This window comes from Abramis brama (genome assembly GCF_963993115.1).
Source record: "Abramis brama genome assembly, chromosome: 24".
In the NCBI taxonomy this organism is placed as follows: Eukaryota; Metazoa; Chordata; class Actinopteri; order Cypriniformes; family Leuciscidae; genus Abramis; species Abramis brama.
In genome coordinates this window covers 25779431-25802352 of record NC_139986.1, presented here as the reverse complement: position 1 = coordinate 25802352, position 22922 = coordinate 25779431, and the positions used below count along the sequence as shown (strand labels likewise).

At 36.3% G+C, this 22922-nt stretch overlaps 1 protein-coding gene across 1 annotated transcript; it reads right to left on the bottom strand.

The window, feature by feature from the left end:
- Positions 1 to 360: 360 nt before the first annotated feature.
- wdr90 (WD repeat domain 90) lies at positions 361 to 22690 on the bottom strand. Its single transcript, XM_084102898.1, has 42 exons — positions 22420 to 22690; positions 21757 to 21851; positions 21471 to 21647; positions 21189 to 21327; positions 20926 to 21096; positions 20653 to 20779; positions 19926 to 19993; positions 19721 to 19842; positions 19421 to 19636; positions 19142 to 19207; positions 18913 to 18981; positions 18466 to 18576; positions 16929 to 17074; positions 16788 to 16845; positions 16603 to 16721; positions 16255 to 16416; positions 15931 to 16061; positions 15109 to 15225; positions 14783 to 15018; positions 14511 to 14653; positions 13846 to 13976; positions 13573 to 13703; positions 12488 to 12649; positions 12283 to 12411; positions 12074 to 12204; positions 11948 to 11982; positions 9849 to 9950; positions 9548 to 9780; positions 9301 to 9403; positions 9044 to 9165; positions 8750 to 8906; positions 7586 to 7776; positions 7314 to 7482; positions 7099 to 7228; positions 6399 to 6567; positions 5274 to 5396; positions 2976 to 3156; positions 2761 to 2891; positions 1451 to 1594; positions 1153 to 1272; positions 920 to 1004; positions 361 to 841 (listed from the first exon to the last, which is right to left on the bottom strand). The coding sequence occupies exons 1-42, from the start codon at positions 22430 to 22432 to the stop codon at positions 684 to 686; spliced, it is 5523 nt and encodes a 1840-aa protein (XP_083959024.1). The 5' UTR covers positions 22433 to 22690; the 3' UTR covers positions 361 to 683.
- Between the last annotated feature and the right edge of the window lie 232 nt (positions 22691 to 22922).

Sequence of the window (22922 nt, the reverse complement as noted above, 5' to 3'; positions counted from 1 at the left end):
TGACCGAATTAATCATTTAAAATGAATTAGATTAATATCTTGGATATATTGGCCCATACTGGTAGTAATTTATGGAAAAATACTTTATAATTCCATTAAAACATTAATCATTCATATAATACTGCATTATATTAAAAAATAATATTTTATATAAAATGAAAAATATAAAAAAAAAAACATTTCAAAAACAAGCTATATTATATTCTTATCTTATTTGAATTTACATGAGCCAAAGGTCTGTGTTGCATTATATAATGTTTGTTAAGGACATATTAATGAAAGTTATTTTGTAAGTGTAAAAATAAGGTTGTTTTACTGTAACTGTGTGCCAATGGCTTTATTTAATGCAGACACGAGTACTTCAGATTTTTTTATGAATTTTATTTATCAAAGTGCATGACAATTTCACGGTATTTCTTACTAGCAAAATAATTTTAAACAGAGTAAAAAGTATTAGTAAAGTACAAAGTTTTTTGAAATATTCAAAAAAATATGAAAAACAAATTAAAAGACTACAAAAACTGTTAATTAACAAAAGTTCAACTGGATACAAAACTGCCATGTTTGCTCTGCAATGCAACATTTCTACTGAACAAAGAAGTAAAATCTGAAATCGGAGTAACTACTGCAATCCAAACTATTAAACCCTGTGGATGAGCAGCAGCATTAGTGTTCTCCTGACATTATAAGCCGTGTACAGCCCACAGTAAGAGCTCATTATGAGCAGCAGTGAAGAGCTGAGATCCAGACCAGCTGAAGCTGCACACGTGAACCGAGTCACTATGAGACGGGAAATCCTGAAAACGACCGCTGGAGGAATGGATCAGCTTCAGGACGCGCTCTGAAACACAAGGCAGCGCTGTTAGATGACTGTATGACTCTCAAAGACTTTGCTTTCATGTCGTGAGTAAACACTGACGGTTTGATCCAACAGCGAGCAGCCTTCCAGTCGAACACAGACTGAGACACAGAGCCCAATCGGCCAGAGAGATCGTCCTCAAAACCTAGAAAATAAAACACCAATGCATCATTATCTCACAATCTCTCAGGATGACTTCAATTGGCCAATGAAACTGTGTGGAGAGACAACTGAGGTGTACGGTCATGTACAGTCATGTGTTGTTTTACATCAGTCCATCAATGTTTGAGAACCTGTTTTTTGTAAAGACAGTAAAAGATGATCTCTTTTTCCACAGCGTAGCCGGTGTAAACCACCACTCCTCTCTCACTGGGGCTGAACGCTGCCAGACTGGGAGGTAATGCAAGTACATCCTGATTTAAAAGACAAAGTTGGGCCAAACGTTACTTCTTAAGACTTTTCAACTACATTAGTAACCTCTGAATGATCAGAGCAGCTCAATAAGACAAAGTGTAACTGTACATAATATATGAACACGGTCAGGGCATATTTATTGGCTTGATACTCATGAATATTCAGTGTGCCAATCACCTCTGGTGGGGTGGGTGCTGGGAATGTCAGCCAATCAAGCAGCTCGCATTTATCCTTCGTCCAATCAGCAGCCCAGATGCTGACACGCCTGTCTGAGCTCACGGCCAACCAGAGCTCATTTCCTTCCAGACCAAACTCCTTATACTAGAAGACATTTATATCAGCACACACACACACACACACATTAAATCACTCAGAAGTAGAGCTGCACGATTTGGGTAAAAAATACAATTGTGATTTTTCTGATAAAAATTGTGAGTGCAATTTAAAATGTGATTTTAAAAAAGCTACAAAATTGCTGGGCTTGTTTGTAGGGCTGCACAAATGTTTGATAATATATTAATATGACTATAATAATAATAATAATAATAATTACTATTATTATTAAAATATAATAATAGTATCAATAATAATTCTAAAATAAAATAAATACAAAATACTAAATAAGAATAACTAAAAACAAATATTTATTATTATTATTGTAATTATATATTAACATTATAGTAGATAAATAAACTATAAATAAAAATAATTATAAAAATAATAAGAAATTATTGTTGTTATAATAATAATAATAATAATAATTATAATTATAATAATTATTATTATTATCATTATTATTACAATAACAATAATTAACTTTGACATAAATAAACAGCAAATAAATAACATTCTTTTTATTCAGAAAATATTAAACAAAACAAGACATTTTACTATGGTAATATTTCACAGTAAAATAAAATAAAAACTAGTATTTAAAAATAATACTATTATAATAATATCATTATTATTTTATTTTTCAATACAACTGGTACAACACTCATATTTATGGCTGTTTTCATTTCTTTCTTTTCAAACGTTAAACCATTGTGAGCTGTAAAAACACAGTTCTGCACTTCACTTGAAACACACAGAGCATATATTTATATGATTAAATCACAGCCTTTGCAATTAGATAATGTGATTTCGGTTTAATTCTGACTGCAGCTCTACTCAGCAGTTCATTCAATGACCCTGTAAGTATTTGGACACTTAAGTAACACTTAATTGTAACTGCCATTGTATATATATATATATATATATATGTATCTCTGTGTCTCAAATGCTGCAGAATCTTTTCTCTTCGCTAATGTTCACTTTTCTTCTTCACGTTTGAGGTCTTAATGTCTTTGAATAAAATTCATGCATTTCTTTTTTGTGTGACTTAAGTCCTCAGATACCTTTTGGGTATGGCCCACAATTCCACATCATAATGTTGAGTCATTTGCCTTGCAAAACAGAAAACTAAGGACACGCATACACGCACAAACCTGTTTGCTGGTGCACTGCACTGTAGTGATGTGCGCCCCCTTGTGGTCACTGATGGTGCGTACAGTGACTCCAGTGGCAGGACTGCTGACGGTAATGAGACCATCATGACCAGCGGACAACAACACATGACCTACACACACATGCATATAGTGAACATAAACACACAAACACGACCAGACACAGGACACTGAGTCTCACACACACACTCTCTCACCGTAGTGCGAGTACTGCAATGCACACACAGACATAGGCTGAGGCTGTAGTTTCAGCACCATTTCGGCCGACTCCAGAGAGAAGATCCTCACAGTACCGTCACTGTAACCGCCTGCAACACACGTGTGGCCGCTCGGCTCATACACACCCCTCGGAGGAGTCCAACACACACACTCACAGCTCTGCAATACAGAGAAATCACCACATTCAAACACACAATTAAACAATAACTGCGATGAAAAAGAACTTGACAGGAGATAAGAGAAAGATCATTAGCAGTGTTTCACTACCGGATTTAGCTTCGATTTTTTAATGTTTTTGAAAGAAGTCTCTTCTGCTCACCAAAGCTACATTTATTTGATCAAAAATACAGTAAAATCAGTAATATTGTGAGATAATATTACAATTTAAAATAACTGTTTTCTACTTTAATATTTAATAAGTTGTAATTTATATCCTGTGATCAAAGCTGAATTTTCAGCATCATTACTCCAGTCTTCAGTGTCACATGATCCTTCAGAAATCATTCTAATATGATGATTTGCTGCTCAAGAAACATTTATGATTATTATCAATGTTGAAAAACGGTTTTGCTGCTTTATATTTTTCTAGAAATCATGATACATTTTTTTAGGATTCTTTGATGAATAGAATGTTCAAAAGAACAGAATTAAAAAAAAAAATCGTTATAAATTATACATTATATATGCCTTTACTGACACTTTTGATCAATTTAATGCATCCTTGCTGAATAAAAGTATAAATTTTTTTGTACTGACCCCAAACTTTCGAACAGTACTATACATCAAAGTAGAAGGTTACGAGACGACTTATGCAAATTTTAGATTATCGCATTAAAAAACGCTGGATGGAAACACCGAAATCTGAATAAAATTTGCATTAAAATCTTGTTTGAGGCGGATACATTATTCAGTACGAAGTCATGCACAAAAGTAGGTTGGAAAGCCTTTAAAGGGATACTCCACTTATTTTGGAAATAGGCTCATTTTACATGATATGACGCCTGAAAATAGTCCCCTGCTCGGTAACTTCCAACATGACCGGGACTAAGTTTGTCTAACCTATTTTTTTTATTAGACCTATTTTCAGGCGCTGCGTCATATCATTACGCCTGCTGGACTCATGGTACGACAGCAAAGTTTCTTGATTATTACGCAGGAATGAGATTTTCAGCCTAGAAAATCACAACTTTTCATTTTCCGTCGGTCTTAGTACACGGTGTAACTACAGAAGAGTCAAGTTTTAAATAGGAAAAATATCGAAACTCTTTGGTCATTTTTTTGAGAGAGATGCTAATGGTCCTGTCCGATTCAATGATCTATGCTAAGCTATGCTAAAAGTGGTACCGCCAGACCCGGAGTTCGGCTGAATGAATTCGAAAACAGTAAAACTCAACTGTTTAACTCTGGGGGAGTTGTAAAATGAGCCTATTTCCAAAAAAAGTGGAGTATCACTTTAAAAAAATCTAGGATGGCATTAAAAAAAAGAATAATGATTGGCTACAATGAAGAACTGTTGCCATCCCAGACACAAGGCATCTAACATGGAGTTCATCAGTGTTTTGTGAATTCATTTTAAAGTGTGGCGTCCTGCACACATATAGCATCAGTCAGCAGGCGTGTTTTCATTACAGATTTGCACAAAACTCTTGCGATTTTTTCTAAATGTCCACAAAAAACTAATGCGAAATGACGGTGTTTCCATTAACCGATGTTATGCGATCTTAATTTTTTCCTCTCGCAATAGATACGCCATTCCAAAAATCATAGCAACAGACGTTGGTAGGTTTATGTATATCTCAGCCGCAGCACTAGCCATTATTATTAATCAAAGGAGACGTATATGTGTGTTATCCAATCATTAATGGCAAGGAAAGACCCTTATACTTTGAGAGCGGCACATATGAGGTGTTTCTGGGTGTTTCTCACTCATTTCTGCTTCGAGGTCTTGATTGTGGCATTTCTTTGAGGTTTAGAATCCATTATTCCTGTAATTCTTCTGTCTTTTATGAATTTAATAAAGAGCTCTGTCTCGTATTCTGTCCAAACACACCGCGTCATCTACGTCAGGTGACCTGTAAATGCGCAAAAACTGTTTCCATTGCAGTTTTGCGAAATATTTCTTTTTCGAATTGCCTGAAAAACCTCCTCATGCGAGCGTAAAAACTTGTTTGCGATAAATGGGAGTTTTTGCAAAATTGACGCGTTTCCATTGGCCGTATTTTCAATCCGCGCAGTTTGAAGGGTAATGGAAACGCGGCTAGTGTGTTTATCCTCACCTGGTTCAGCACCTGAAACTGCACCAGCAGCTCGTGGCTCTGCAGCGCCCAAACTCTCACACTGCCGTCCTGCCCACACGTGACGAAATGCTCCTCATCTGGACTACAAACCACTCCGTTCACCTGGGGGAGTTTGAGTAGAAGTAGCTGCTTTAGAATCGTTTCGGATTCATTTCAACTTTCTGTTTCTGGAAGGTTTTGCTATGGATGAACTTAAGGCTATAGGTGAATAGGGTAAAAATTTTAACTAGCAGATATCACCATGAATATCACCCAGTTGATTTACCTACATTAAGATGAGAAAAAAATGTATTACAAGTTTTCTGTAATTTAATGTTTAAATATGCAAATTAGGCAATATCTAATTAAATATGCACTAATTTGCATATAGTTTAAAAAAACGAAATCTGAGTATTGGATAAAGCCAGGTTAAAAATTATTTTTTCATTGTGTTCACATATTAGATGGGAAAAAAATTACAGAGGGATTTATGGATATCTACTTTTGTTATCCTGTAAATCAGAATATACTGTCAATAGCCTTAAAAAAAAAGATTTTCGCCATGTTTTTTGGAATAAAATGTTATAAAAAATCAGGCTAGGAATAATATATTTACAAATCCCTCTGTAAATGTCTTCATAATATAACTAGGTACAAGACTGGAAAGTTTTATATAGGTGCTACTGAAGTGGAGATTTCGGACTTTGAGTATGAGAGAAAAGTCATTTTGAGAAAACGGGCTTTAAAGATTTATCATCAGCCAATGAGATCGCGCATTCAGCCCTTTTACTTTCAGGATTGGTTGCTGATAAAAAGGAAATGACCATATTTGGATCCGACAGGATTGTACAGGAGAGAGAGAGCTTCCTAACGGTGCATGTTGTTGATTAAGAACGCCAACTTTTGTTGAATTTATGAGAAATCTACAGACGCAAACATACAAAGTGTAATAAAATAAAGACCTAAATGTGTATTTCAGACTTTTTTTTCACCACAAGTCTGAAAGAAGACATGTTATTGAAGACAAATATCCAAAAATCAAAAAAAAAACAATGTTTTTGCCTGCCGTGTCTCGCCGTAACAGCTAAAAGTAGGTCTAATCAGATTGGCAGGGATAAAATGTACCTTGCTCTTATGCCCGCTGATCAGACGTATACTGGTGCTGTCGGCCCAGTTGATGTACCACAGTGTTCCCGCTGTCGTTCCCACGATCCCCATGTCCATGGCATCATCAAACGCTGCACTGACCACTGTCCCATCCAACAGCAGCTCTTGCTCTAGCTGCACCTGAGCTCTTCCGGGTTCAAAACAAGTGAAGCTCGTTATAATTGTTTGTAAAAAAGTGAAAGTGACATTTTTTCTACAAAAAATAATACAAAATGTATTTCTCATAATCATCATGACTATATTTCACAATGTAACACTATTTTGACTTTGAATTTTTGCATTGCAACTTTATTTCTCATGATTGAGATTACAATTACATTTACATTTTTGTCTACAGAGGTGGAAATGGGTTTCCATGTGTAAAATGCATTACCATTTAAATGTTTGGGGTCAGTAAGATTTATTTTAAATAAATTAATAGTTTTAAATTACATTTTAACATGTATTCAAATCGAAAACAGTTATTTTAAATTGTAATAATTTTTCACAATATTGCTATTTTATACCAAATAAATGCAGCCTTGATGAATCTTAATTTAAAACCATTATTATTATTATTTTTTTAATCTTACCGACCCTAAACCAAACAGAAGTGTGTATCTACAGAGAGAACCTAAAGCATTGTTGAAGGAGATAAAGTGAGTGTTTGCATGTTTACCCATCATCCCGTCCTGCGCTGCTCTTGTTATTTGGGTTACTGAGTTTCTGGACTGAAGCTACAGACCACAGTCTCAATTTTTTGGTGTTACTCCCTGTGACCAGCTTATTCCCACGGCAAACTACCACACCTACACAAATGCACACAAAAACACTTATTTATGATCACTTCCCATTCCCAACGACCCAAATGCGATCAACATTTCTCACACACACCTATCTCTCCACCGTCTGCTTCCCAGGTCACAAAGCAGCGCTGTGTGTTACAGTCCCACACACACACGTGGCCGCTGTTTGTGCCCGTGTACAAGATATGGTGCGTGTTATAGCACAGTGATGTCACCTCTGCCTGCCCTACTGCATCCGGTAAGCCAACTTTCTGCACCTTCAGGAGGAGGAAAGCTTTTTACCAACTTACTTCTTTGCAATGGTGTATGCATGTGTGTATGCAGAAGGATTCTTTTCATGTATACAGTGCCAGTACATACCCGAAGTTCAGTGCCGTTATCGCGTGTTTGAATGTGTGTAAAAACAACAGCACTGCTGCCGACGAGCGTCAGCTCATTAGCAGTAAACGGGCAGAAAGAAGCATCATGCAGCGGGACGGATATCTGAACGGTACAGAGCAGCTCAAATGATCGAGTGCTCCACAGCGCCACCACCGGCTCCGAAAAATCACCTAAGAGCATATTAAACCACATCATTACACATGATTCATCATAAAAGACAAGATTTATAATCTGTCTGTACTGAAGAAACTCAATTGATTTGCAAGGAATAAAATGTGGTTCTAGATTTTGAAAATTTTTAGACATGTTTTTCCTTTCAAATTAATTTACAATTTATCTTAATTTTAATTTTTTAAATAAATAACGTAACTACAGTAAGCAGGATTTGTTTTGTCCCAGTATATAATATGCTGTCGACTGTTACTAAAGACTTCCAATATAAGTGCATTAATGCATAATGTTTTTAACAGGGCTCAACAGTTCGAGCATTTCACTTACTAAAAATAGATGTGTGAAAACTGTCAAATATTTTTAGAAGCATGTGTGTGAATAAAAAGTAGGTCCCCTGGGTCCTTAGAAAGTCATCGGTTCAGATTTTTTTTCTTTCCAAAATTAAAAAGACTTAAACATCTTGAATGGTTTAACAGAAGTCTTTAATATAATTTTAAGAGGTCTTAAATTTGGGGTTGGAAAACAGAAATGCTATGATTTCATTAAATAAACGTAAGCGCTGCAGTTGAATAGCGCAGATTGCTTAAGATTTTTGACAATGTTTATACTGTAATATGTTTTAGATGGTGCATATAAGAATGCATATTTTATGCAATAAAATTTTTTTCTGGTTATTCTTGCTATTCTATCTACACAATAAACTGTATCTGTCATTGAATTAAATATTTTAAACCCACACAATTCCATAAATATTAAATAAATAGTTTGAAGCAAAGAAGTGTACTTTTAGTATTCAAATAAATTAAATAATTTTGCTTGTAAATGTCTCCTTGTATCCCTTTAGTATGGAAAAACAAATGATATCATAATTTTTCTTTACATCCCTAAAGTTCTTTATGCACTTCTACATTTTTCAAATTAGGAAAATGTGGGAAAAACATGACCCCATAATGAAAAATATTAAACACTGACCCACTGAGAGGAGGTACATGTCATCCCTGGAAAACGTAAGGCTCTGCACTGCCCCCTTGTGATAGGAGAGGCGGTTTCTACAGGAACCGTCTGAAACGTTCCATATGCAAATGAGGCTGCTGTGTGAAGCTCCGCCCCCTGATGCAGATGCAACCGTCTGCCGAGCAAATTAGACAGAGGTTTCACTCTGAGGCTCCTAATGTTTGCTAACAATCATTAGTAAAGCATCACCAACTGGTGGAAACAGAGGAAGAGTGTGTGATTTATATATTTGTAGTATATACTAAATCATGCCTGTGCATCATGGGTAACAGCAAGCGTTGAGATCTCCTCTGTGTGACCGAACCACTGTCTCTGTGAGCCTGTGTGAAGATCCTCAACGACGACGACACACCCACAGGAGTACACAAATAAACCTGCAAACACACACAAGATGTAGCTAAATAACAGTTGTGTACACATACATGCTGAGAAAGGACACACATAAGCACCACCACAAAGCGTGCACATGCATTTTATGTGATGGACATTTATACTTAGATAGTATTTACCCGTGTCTGGATTCCAGACCATATTGTTACGTCCATTGCCATTATAGCCAATCACAGCCTTTAGACTCAGGCCCGCCTGTCCTGAGGGCGGAGCTACTACGGTCTAAAAAGCGATTGATTGTAGTGGAGAAGAGAAAGACACAGTATACAAAAGGGTTTGAATTGTGTTCTGGTTTGAATGTTAATAATGCATAATTCACTTTTTAGATTAACATATTAATGAATAATTGATAAAAAAAATATACACCTGATCTAGCACAGGAGTCTTAAAGCGTGGAGTGAAGTGTTTATAACAGTCTGGACGGATTGCCGTGTGACCATCTCCTATTTTCTCCGTCCTTGATTGGTTGGCTGGGATAGTGGGCGTGTCCTCATTCGTCACCCATTCGGTCACTCTCAGGAAGGAGGTGTGTTTAGGGGAGTGTGTGTGTCCTGCTGTGGGACTGAGGTGAAGTTCAGCTGTAGAATCGCACAGGAAACCTAGAGGAGAAAGTGTCTGAGATAAAACACTGACACATGAATGAGGTCAAACGCTCATGAACACGTACCTTCCCTGTCCTTCACAGCAGGCGGTGAAGACGGCTGAAATAATGCCTCTCGAGGACTCTCATTGGACAGCTCAGCTCCATTTAGCTCCACCCAACTGTGAGCTGAACAAGAGGAGCTCATTAAGGATCATCATACATGGTGTATGATGTATAAGAAAAGAAATTATGCTTATGGTTATTCTTTTATGGTTGTTTCTATGAGTCATTCTTTCAAAAATATTATTCTTGTATTAATCCATTTATGCTTTTTGTCTATTGTATATTTTAATATCATACACTCATATTTACATGTTCTATTCAGACCAGACATTTAGTTCACCTCTACTCTGAAAATGTACGTTTATATTTTGTGGCTGATTCTCAATTTCCGTCTTCTGCAAAGTGTGTTATATGTGTTATATGTCTAATATTACATTTCTTAGAATTAAGGTACAGCTGTATTTGCATAGGGTTAGACATGCTGAATTTTTTTGGCTCTTTCTGCTGCTGAGGTGGTGAAACCACAACGCTTTGCCTCATTTCTGCATAGTTGAAACCAAGAGACTAAAGCTGAGTCTTAGAATAGATGTTTTTGACCTGAAACGGTGTATACATGCTTGGGGAGTTCCTACATCTCTAACATCTCGCTCATAGGGCCCTTCTTCTGCTCTTTTACTCTTCTGGCAACATTATTCATAGGTTTTTGGTTAAAGACTTCTTGTGTTTGAAAGCTGGCTCATACGTACGCTGTCATTCATGTCAAGTCAAGTCACCTTTTTTTATATAGCGCTTTTTAAAATACAGATTGTATCAAAGTAGTGATAACATGAAAATAATACAACAAAGTTTGTTTCTAGAAGAAAATTGCATGATTGTCCACCTTAAGTAAGTCAGATCAGTAATATTGTTGAATATTATATGATTCCATTCGCATCTTCTGATTGGTTCTGTGAACAGAGGCTTTTGCTGGCAAAAGGGAAGTGCCGTTTAGAAGTGTCTGCCAACGAACCGCTATTTATGAATGGCCTGAGGCTGGGATTTAGCGGGTTTGAAGCAAAAGTATTTGATGAACGTACACTACGTGCGGAGAGCATTCGCTCAATATCATTCTGGTGGCATTTAGCAGCTTTTGCATCTGAAGTCTTCATATATATTTATACCTAAATCTGTCTAAACATATTGAAATGATTAAAATTACATTAAATATAATCCATTAAATTTTTTAGTAAAATTGCAAAGAAAAAAATGGTACTTAAAGTATGTTAAAAATAAATGCTTCAGGATCAATTACAAGATAAAATGAACAAAAACAAAAGTAAAGAATAATTTAAATGTGCTTAATTGTTAAAATGCAAAATAACTTTTGAAGGTCATATAAACAGGCTTTATTTTCTTAATGCAAATTATCATATTTATTTTTATTAATTTGTTTTCGGGTGATATGAATGTGTATGTGGGTATGGTAGGGGGATGTGAATAAGGATTTGAAGTCAAGACTCTAGAATTTAGTATAAGAATAATATTAGATTACTTTCTATTGATATATGTTCATATTAATTTTCTTTTATTTATTTATTTATTATTATTATTTTTTTTATTTTATTTTTTCTCGTAGATTATAAGACTTTGGAAACAGGATGATTATTGCAAATGCAAGTTTTGAATACTGGAGAGGGGGTAGGATTAAATAAGTTTTTTACTTCTTCCAACCCCTTTTCAGACATGTTAAAGAGTGTTAGTGTGTATTTGTTTGTGTGTATATGTATGCGTTTGTGTATATATGTAAGCGTTTGTATATGCATGTAGGTATGTATATGTACCTGTATATGTGTATATGTATATGGGTATGTATGTATGCACGTAGGTGTGGGTATGTGTGGATATATATATGCATGTACATATGGATATGGATGAGGGTTTCTATGCACATATGTGTCTATGTGCTCAATTTCATGTGGGAGTTAAAGACTGGCTGTATGTGATTGAAACAAAGTGTAGGAACTTATTAACATGTCTCAAATAAATTAAAAAGAAAGAAAGAAAAAAAAAAGAAAAGATTGACCTAAAAATTCATAATCTTCCAATAACAAGAGACAAAGTTAATATTTTGCTTATCGTACCTGATTTATGAGGGGAGACCTCTAGAGCTAGAGACCTGGTTGGAAGAGAGAAAGTCCTAGTTACTAACAAATAACTAACGAGGAGATTACAAAAATGTACAGTATTATGGAAAACGCAGGTCTGACCTGCAGTGTGAAATCTCTTGTGGGGGTGCCAGGAAGTCCCAGAAGAAGAGGGCGTCGCCTACGGTGACCACGCCCATCTGATCAGGCGTGAACCTCACCTGTCTGATGGGCTCAGAGTGACCAATGAACACCTGAAGGAGAAACAAACACATTCTTGATCTCATCATGTACTCTGCGCATCATCAAATCCAGTGTTCAAACAAACATACCTGTGAATTGACATCCAGGTGCATGTCATAGTCCCACACCTTCAGAGAGTTCTGACCGGCCGTCAGCAAATAACGTCCATCTTCACTGACAGCCAGAGACACACACTGATGCTTATGCACCTCAGACACCTGTAATTACATTAATAATGATTCCAATATGTGATACTTGATGTTCTCAGAAAGTGTTCGGCCTTCAGTCTTTCACCTGTCTTAGAAGTTGTCCTGTGTGTGTGTCAATCCAGAGGATCTTATTGGCTGAGGTGGTGACGAGCAGGTGTGACAGTGACGTGGGGGAGAAACACACATTCAGGGCAGAGTCCAGCGTTGAGCTCTCAACATCCAGAATGCTCACATCAACCCGAAGTATCTGACACACACAGAAACACATGTTATTTAGCATGTACAGCATGTCATACTGTTGTAATTGTTAACAAACTATTAAGAATGGGGTCACACTTTCGTTTAGGGTCCAACTCTCACTATTAACTACGACTTTTCCCTCAATAAACTCCTAATTACTACTTATTAATAGCTAGTTAGGTAGTTGTTAAGTTTAGGTATTGGCTAGGATTAGGGATGTAGAATATGGTCATTCAGAATAAGGCATTAAATGTGCTTTATAAAGTACTAATAAACAGCCAATATCCTAGTAATATGCATGTTAATAAGCAAGTAGTTAATAGTGAGAATTGGACCCTAAACTAAAGTGTTACCAAGAATAGCTTTCGTTGACAGAAATAAAATTAATAAAATATAAATATTAGATTAAATTTGTTTTTGTTGAAAAATTAGGAATGTTGCAAAATGGCAATGGCAACTAACTGAAATAAGCTATATAATTATTAAAACTTTAAAAAACTTCCATGTTAAATAAAAATATCTATCCATGTTAAATAAAATCTTACGAATAAAACTGACAAAAGCACATACAAATATTAAAACTAAAATTAAAATTATGACTAAAAAGCTAATTCAAAATATTAATAAATTATATAATAGTATATAAATACTAAAATAACAGAAATCATTGTTTGAAATAATAAAATGAAGGAAGAAAAAAACCACAAAACACACACAAAAAAAGTGAGATTATGTCCCAGATTCAACAGAGCTCAGCACAAAAATAATGATTGAAAAGTTTTTTACATTTATTCATTTATTTACAGATTTATTTGAATTTTTCTCAGAAACTGTGAGAGAGATAGGAAGGGATCAGAAGTTGTGATCCAAATGCATGTGTCAAGCAAGTACTAAACCTCAGCTCTGACAAATATTATGGTCTTGATGTACCTCATTAAGTGACTGTGCCTCCATGATTGTGACGATGTGTTCGGTCGGTCCAACCAGCGCTAGACAGCGACTGTCAGAACTCACGGCCAAAGTCTCCGGGCCACGCCCCACGCCCCATGCAACCGCATTACCTTAGACAAAATATAAATAATTCAGAATGCTGCTTCCACATAGTCCTTTGGATATATCTACAAATAAATACAGAAAGCTGAGTAGTTCATCTGAATGTGCTGTGAAGGGGAATTTGTGCTGAAAGAGCGACCATTTACTCACCCAGAACACGGACCACATGATGGTCATTTTGAGAAGAGTTGTAAAGTACCAAGTATCCAAGAGCACCAGCACTAAACAGACACTGACCATCAGGAGAATATATCACACTCTCAACTGATCCCATGTGCTGCCTGCAAACACACACAAATCAATATACACTTTTAAGAGGAATTTCTTAAAAGTGTAAAGAATAGCTTTTTGTAGTTTAAAAAATGTTACTACAATATACACTACAGTTCAAAAGTTTGGGGTCCGTAAGTTTTTCTAAATCTAATTTTTCTAAAGGAGTCTCTAATGCTCATTGCTCACCAAGGCTGAATTTATTTTATCAAAAATACAGAAAAAACTGCAATTTAAAATAACTGTTTTCTATTTGAATCTATTTTAAATGCAATTCATTCCTGTGATGAAAAGCTGAATTTTTGGCATCATTACTCGAGTCTTGAGTGTTAATATTTAATATTTTTGTGGATTCTGGATTCATTGATGAATAGAAAGTACAAACGCAAAAACAAAAAAAAGTACAAAAAACAGCATTTATTTGAAATTTTATATCATTTTGTAACATTACAATTGTCTTTTTAATGTTTTTGCAGTTTTGCATCATCAGTAGAGATACAGACATTACACAGAAGACAAATGCGTATTTGAGAGTGTGCATGTACCTGTGCTGGGCGATTAAGCTCGACGTTTGAATATCAAACACTCTGACGGTTCCAGAGCTCGATCCACAGGTGAAGAGAGGCATGCTGGGATGGAATGCAACTGAACAGGGACTTTCATCATCATCAGAGACAAAATCATAGAGCTGAAACACGAATTAGAGGCCGAGTATATTAACTTCATGGTAATATCAGCAGATCTGGTGCATGTTTATGCATGGCCAACAGTATGCAAAAGCATGTATGCTTTAATGATAAACATTCCCGTAAATGACCTGTTGCATGCTGTCCATGTCCCACACCCGTACGGTGCTGTCTCTGGACACGGTGGTCACACGCCGTCTAACTCCGTCCACACTGAAGCCTAAAACACTCCCTGTGTGTGACCTCATCATTGTACGGTAACCACGGCTGGCAACATCCAGGTACCCAAGATTCCCAGCGGTTGTTGCCGCTAGAACTCTCGAGCCGTCCGAGGACACACACACCAAACTGACGGGACCCTCGTGCTCTACAAACACACCAAAAATCTCAGTAATTCATAGAGTTAGTTATAAGCAAGGTAATTGGTTGTGAGAGTGATTGACAGGGGAGTACCAACCCGCCTCTAAAAAAACTGATGAGAAGTCAAGAGGCCACAGACGCATGAATCCATCTTCTGAACCGGTCACACAGAACTCAGCACACACACTGATGCTGTTCACCGCAATACCGGCACCTGAAAACACATTTATAATATAATACAGTCAATATATTCAAACAAACAATAAATAAATAAATAATTAACAAACATATTCAAATAATAAATAAATAAATAAATGTAAACATTTATAATACAGTCAGTATATTCAAACAAACAAACAAAAAATAAAATAATTAACAAACATATTCCAATAATAAATAAATAAATGTAAACACATATTTATAATAAAGTCAGTATATTCAAATAATAAATAGCAGTAATAATAAAAATAATATAACAGAATATTGCTAAAATCATGCAGCAGTCCTCAAATTCTAATTGTGCGTTTAGTAGCTGATATTTTATACATGCTGAGCATCAATAATAATTAACAATAATAATTAATTAATTAATTAAAATATTTAATTTAATTTAATTTAATTTAATTTAATTTAATTTAATTTTACCTGAATAACTGGGATGAATTAAGAATAGTTTTGAATTCCCTGAATCAAATTCGAAATCAAATCAAATAGTGAGGGGTCTAAAGAGACGCCCTTTGACAGAACAGAATAATATTAAGTTTTTAAGGCCTTTTTTACACATACTGCCGAAAACATTGGGGAGGCAAGAAACAAACAGGTAGAGATGTAATGAGGAATGAATGGAGCAATTCCAATAGGGTCCTCACACCATCGGTGCTCGGGCCCTAATGATGTGAGCCATAGCACAAATTTTCACCTGCGCTAAAGGTCTGTTTTTCTCTTTGGTGGGCGTGGCTTTCTTGAGCTGGGAGGAGCCTCCTGATGTTTTTTATCGCCACGGCAACAAAGTCGATCTCCATGATGTGACCACTCCTACTGCTGACAAACCTGCTCCAATCACAATAACACTTCAGGATGAGATCAAGATCAAATTACATAATTAAAGAGTTAGTAGAGGGTGAGTATTAGTATATTTTTGGCTGAACTAACCCTTTAATATCAGCAGGTCTGTACAGCTACATTAATTACTCTTATTTAAATAGTTTGTTGGTCATGATGTCACATTTTTCTGTGCACTCACAGTGTGCGTTCATCCACCGGACGGTCCTGAGTGTGTCCCTGCTCAAATCCAAGGTCAGTAAACTCCAGACTGTGATACTGTCCAAGATTCACAGGACAGGAACGTAGAGAACCACCACGCACACGCCATAGTCGCACGTTACCTAAACCACACGACACCATGCTGCACAAACAAACACAATATACACACCTATAATCTGCCAATATGATTAAAAACTGAGGTAGAATTGAGGTTAATAACATTAGCTAGTAACCCTGTTAATGATATTGACCAACAAAATCCCACTCCACATTAAACCTCAAACATGTTTAGATTGGGTATAATTACAATACAAGTGTGTATGCGCACCGTGTATCATCAAAGAACGCTATCTTCATCATCTGGATGTCCACGTCTGTGTGTGCTTTAGCTAAAACTGGAACAACACTTCCTTCTGCCGCACGCCGTGTGTTCCAAAGGATCACCGTCTAAACAAATTAAATAATTAATACAAACACTCACAATAAAAAAGTTTCTTTAAGCAAAAAACTCACGGTTTTGTTGTGACTGTCTTTCCCTACGCCACACAGCACTCCTCCACTCTGAGAGAAACTAAAACAACAACAACATCACCTGATGGGCCTTGAGAAATCCAGCTGCCATGGAACTGTGTTGTACATGTGTGTTTGGTGTACCTAAGCAGATTCAGAGCATGTGTGTGTGTAGGAATGATGGTTTGACACACTCCTCCGCTGTAGCTCCAGAGACGAATCAGACTATTTGAGCCCGTCTGAGCTGATGCCAACACCGTAGAACTGGCATTTAACGCCAGAGCTGAGACCTGACAAACAGCAGGTACACATCAACAGGAAAATCAAGGCCAGATAACCTAACTATAGCTAAAATGCACGATGAAATGATCACTGTTATTGTAAATCAAATTCTAAATACGAATTGCATGAACAATGTTATACAATAAACGACACACACAACAACTGTGACAATCATTTAGACTCCATACTAATGTGGCAAGTTGCTACATTGCTTAGTATTATAATAACAACATATTTTTTAAATATTCTTTGTACATAATATCTATTATTTATATATATATATATTAATATTACTATATAATATCATGTATAATAAAAATCTAATATTATGTATTATTATTAGGGCTGTTTTCGACTAAGGATTTTCATAGTCGAATCTGATTCGTTAGATTTTGCCATAGTCGACTGATAGTCGAACCTTTTTTTTATTTTATTTTTTAGATAGCAGCTAGATTTTTTTCCATTTCAAACAAAAGAGCTAAAAAAAAACTAAAAGAAAAACATGGTGTGTAACAAATACCTTCTATTCATTTAAAGCCAGATGAACAAAACATATCACACATATATCATAACATTTCATAAACATGAGGAGCAATATGAGAGAGAAATTTGGTGATCGTTGTTTAGGTAGCATTAAACCACGTAAAGCTTTTTCACGCCCATGAGAACCGTGTGGAGTCAACTCACAGCCGCTCCGCTGCCCTGCTGAAAATGTGAAGCAGAAACGCTTAATATCAGATAACGTCCATAATAATTGGACTCTGGGTTAGATTTTTTGACCATTTTCAGTGGTTATGAGGAGCAATATGAGAGGGAAATTTGGTAATCATTGTTTAGGTACATTAAACCACGTAAAGCTTTTTTCACGTTAGGACTTAGCCTATATATAAAGCCCATGAGAACCGTGTGGAGTCAACCCACAGCCGCTCCGCAGCCCTGCTGAAAATGTGAAGCAGATTTTTGAATACATTTTTATTTATTTACATTAGTAAGCTACAGGACATCGTCTTTCAAAACATGACCTGCGCGAAAGCGGAAAATATTTTTTTGTACCCAGCCCTTCTGAAAATGCGAATGCGTCTCTGTCCCCAGCACATTTCAAACCAAACTGACGCCCATGTATTCGACTATGAGGTTCATAGTCGAATCAGACCTCTCCGAATCGAATCGTCGAATCCTCGACTATTAGAAGTCAGCCCTAATTATTATTATTAATATACATATATAATTTACATTTTTAATTTAACTTTTATTAGGTTAGAAATATAAAAAATATTAATCATAGGTATCTTTTATCATATTGCTATTGTAATATGACTTTACTTTAAGTCATGCATAACACCACTAAACCATGGTAAAATCATTAAAAAATATTTAAGTGTGTGTGAGTGAGAAAGACCTTATCTGTGTGTCCGATGAAGAATCTCTGTTGTCCGGAGGAAAGAGTCATGCTTATGATAATGGCATGACAGGGATACACAACTTCCTCCCCATCTGAGCTCCATACAGCCTGAGAGTGGGACAAGATGAAAGAAAGTGTACCATATGATATTCATGATATTAAAGCAATGCATCCATCAAATCATTCTAATAATTTTGGTACGAAAATTATTTTCATAAAAATATGTCAAGGGAAAATGTACTGTCCCTTGGTTTCACATTCACAGACTCAAGAACTGTATTTTGTCTGATATGTCTGAAGACTCTCAGTTATCTAGGTCATTGCAGAATGTTCTAGTAGATTTATTCAGGTCATAGATGTTTTTCATGTTTCTTCAGTAACTGCATTTACACCCTAATGTTATGTGTGTGTGTGTATGTGTGTGTGTATGTGTGTGTCACTCACACATCTCATTGTAGCTCCTCCGAAGCCAATAATTCTGTTTAGCTTCAGAATGGGGTCAGGATACAACTTCTGAAATATATACAGAAACCCTTTACATGACCATAGCACACACAAAATGCTGAAGATATATGTACAGGCTTTATCATGTAAACCTTTGATCAGCATACATTTATGTTCTGTTAGTCTGTGTTGTCCAGGGGATAAATAAGTGTGTTTATGCATGGTTAACCTGTGGCAGCTTCACTGGTTGGTCAGAAGATAGAGAGATAGGTCGAGGACACGCTGCATTAATGACCTGAGAAGAAACATTCAGATTGGTTCATTCACAGTATTTATGCTTTTAAAAAGCAAATGTCCACAATTACATGCATTGAGGAAAGTGCAAATTTATTATGAAAGTAAAAGAAGGTCAAGTTTAATTCAACATTGACTCAAAGTAAGACCCAGTTGTCGTCTTCTTAGCTTGTCATTGTTAGGATTTCAACGATCTTGGATCTACAGTACTTACTGTGATTTCCTCCTCACTGTCTGTCATGTGGGCATAGACGTCATCCTCGCAATGGGCATATACGTGTACTCCAGCATCATCAGCACACACTACTGTGACCTCTTCACCTGCCTGTGAACTCTGACCTGGTGACCCTGGGCTCTCTGAGCCTCCAGAGGGTGTATAAATCAGCTCAGGCAGTTGCTTTTTCTGGATCAGTGAACGCTGCTTAGTGCTCTACACAGAGAGAAAGAAGCCATTAGGGCCTGTGTGTGTCAACATTAGCTGCATTTGAATGAAGGTCAACTGAAGTTCACACACAAACACTTGTGCAGATTTTGGGGTGGTGATCTGCTGGATGAGGGAGACTCGGTCTTGTACAGGTTTACTGAGGCTTACGATGCGACTCTCTTCTCTTTGAGGGCTCTTTTCAGTCGAGACTTCTGCAGAGTGACCACACGGTTTCATCAGATAAAAACGTACGTTGTTGTGTGCGATTATGTGTGTTTACATGCATAAGACTCACTTTTAGCTGCACTGTTGGATCCTTTCTGTATGGAATCAAATGGTAACTTTGTTCCATCTGAGGGAAATCTGTCAATCACACAAGATGTTCTATTTTGCAATATACATTCTGAAACAATGAAATAACATTAATATGTGAATCACTGGCCAATGTTTACATGCACATGAATATTCTGATATCAATCAGAATTTGGCAATAGTCCTATTAGTATTCTGTCTGATTCCACAAATTTCAATTCTCACCCATGGACTCGGTTTTAATCAGAAATGTAGACACCTTATTCTGAAAATCCATTAAAATGAGACATATGCACATGCTCAGTCAACAAGGAACTTGGACGGTGTTGTGGCGAAAAAGTGTTTGAAAAATATGCTTATTAAAGTGAAAAAGTAGTACTAAATTTCTCAGGAAACAAGAGCCGGAAAGGACACATACATGGATAGATTGAAAGACTTACATCAACCAGGTTGTCATGACAGTGTTGTTATTGTTAACTCAAACTAAAAGTATTAAAAATCATTTTCAATAATTGAAATAATTATTAAAAAATAAATAGTTTTTATTATTAAATATAATAATTTTAAAATAAAAATGATTCAAAGCTCTACAGAAATATAAAAAAGCTAATAAAAATTACAAAAGCACGATACATAAACTAATATTAAAAGCTTAATCAAAAGGTGTCCATTTAACAGGAAATGTGCATTCCCAATGTAGTGGCACTCACCTAATGTAATCATATAAGTGGTGCCAGCTCTGTCCTTTGGGTACAGGGAAACTCATTTCTCTGGGCATCGGGGCAGTGCCATCTGGCAACATCACACCAGACTGCCTGAACTCAGAGAACGACAGATCTAGAAAGAAGAAAAAAAAAGTGTAATAATAATTAATTTAGTTTACACAGCACCGTTCCAGAGCTCAAAGACGCTTCACAAGATTGATATTACATGTTTTACGATTCACAATCTGCAAGTGTAAAAGGAACAAAGTCAAAATGTACCAGGGTCAAACAGCAGGTCACTGGTGATGATGTTTTTAACAGACATATTGGCACAGAGTTTGATGCTCTTGAGGTGACTGTGTGTTCGGTTCAGATAAACCGAGAGCACGTAACGTAGGTCCATCGTCAAACACGTCCACCTTGTGCTTTGCGGCGCTGGGCCCACCAAACCTGAGTATCAATCAGTAATCACACACACAAAAAAAACACCATAATAATATAATATATAATAATGAGATGATAATAAATCAACAAATGTCTACCTTGTTTAGCAGTACTGGCTGTATTCTCATACACTGAACAGTGTGCCGCTCCACACAGAAAAGGGAACTGCAGCCATGTCGCCGTGGACTTGAACTCTTTGAACATGTTAGAGAACGACACACGAATCACCTGACCCTCCTAAATGATGAACAAACCAAGAATATACAGTGATATAGTGATATACAGGACAGTTTTGTTATTGATAATAAAAGCTAAAGCTGAAAACATAGAGATGCACATGAAAGTCTGTATCATTAAATAGATAAAACTACACTCTTCACCTCAGCAGTGACGTCCAGGTGCACGATGAAGTGTTTGCTTGGGCTGGGTCTGAACAGCAGGTACAGGAACTGGCCAGTGAGGCCCAGAGACTGGCTGCTGGTTTTGGGAAGCAGGATGTAGTTACTGGCCGGAACGGAGCCACGGATCCGAAACACAGAACATTTCAGCTTCTTATCCTAATAAACAATACAGCATGATAAATACATACAAACAACATATAATGAATGCTAATGAGAAGCAGCAACAACATAGTATAGTTTTATGAGAAAGGATTAAACCTCCTACCATGTATGTGGTGACGTCTCCCTCTTTGCTGACTTTCTTCCATTCTTCTATCTTCATGTGTTTGAAGACGTTTACATACGGCTGCTGCCACAGAGCTGACGGAGAGATGCAGACACAATCATCATTCATCACTGATGGATGTGTATTTAGACACACTCCACCCTGCATGTGTGTGTACACTGTTAAAAGCATTGAGAGCGGGAGTTTTCAAACTGGGGGCCGCAAGGGAGAGCTAGGGGGAAAATTTTTATTACAATTATTTAAAATTGTAAAATACATTTTATTAAAATGAATGCATTAATTAAAATAATAAATTAAATAAATAATAAAAGTACCAAACCCTAACAGTACAGTAATGCAGTGAGTAGAAAAACAAATATTAAAATGAACTAAATATTTTCCTAATAATATTGTACACATATTTATAATTTAAACTGGATATGTACACATGAAAACATAGCTGGCTTTAGTTTGGTTACATTGGGGTGTCCATGATGGTATGTAAAAGACTTTACTGCACTGTATATTTCAAATTGTATTATTCTGTGTTGGATATTGTGCTATATACAGTATCTTCCGTCTTTTAAAAAAATAACTCAGTCCAGGTCCAGGTTCAGGTGCTTAATACTCAGTGAAGTGATTTAATGGGTCATGTAATCTTACCTCTGGAAGACATTGTTTACTTCACAGATCTGATTCACCTGTTGACAGCTAACGAACTGTAGCTCACAAAACAAAATCAATTCACTTCCGTTTCCTACATGTCCAGAAAGGTTTTATCCATCACAACACCGTAGTTCATCGTTCATCATAATTTTAGATTTTAAACATGTTTTGAGAGTTTCGCGGGTCTGCGAGTGTGTTGTGTTGTTGATGAACCGCTCTCCTCCTCGCGCTGCAGAGACCGCCGCGACGCGTTCGAACGGCATGACGTAGGGCTAACGTCATCATGTCTACAACTGTGAATCGCCGAAAGACAATGCAGATAAAGACATTTTTATCTTATTTATAAGCATATTTTAATATAATGGGGAACCTTCATGTACATATACAGAAAAGAACAGGCTCTGTATGTGATTGTGTAAATTTCTCCTAAAAGTCACAGAATAGACGACAAAAAAATTATATAATAATGCAAAGAGAACTTTTTTGTGGTTTATTTCTCA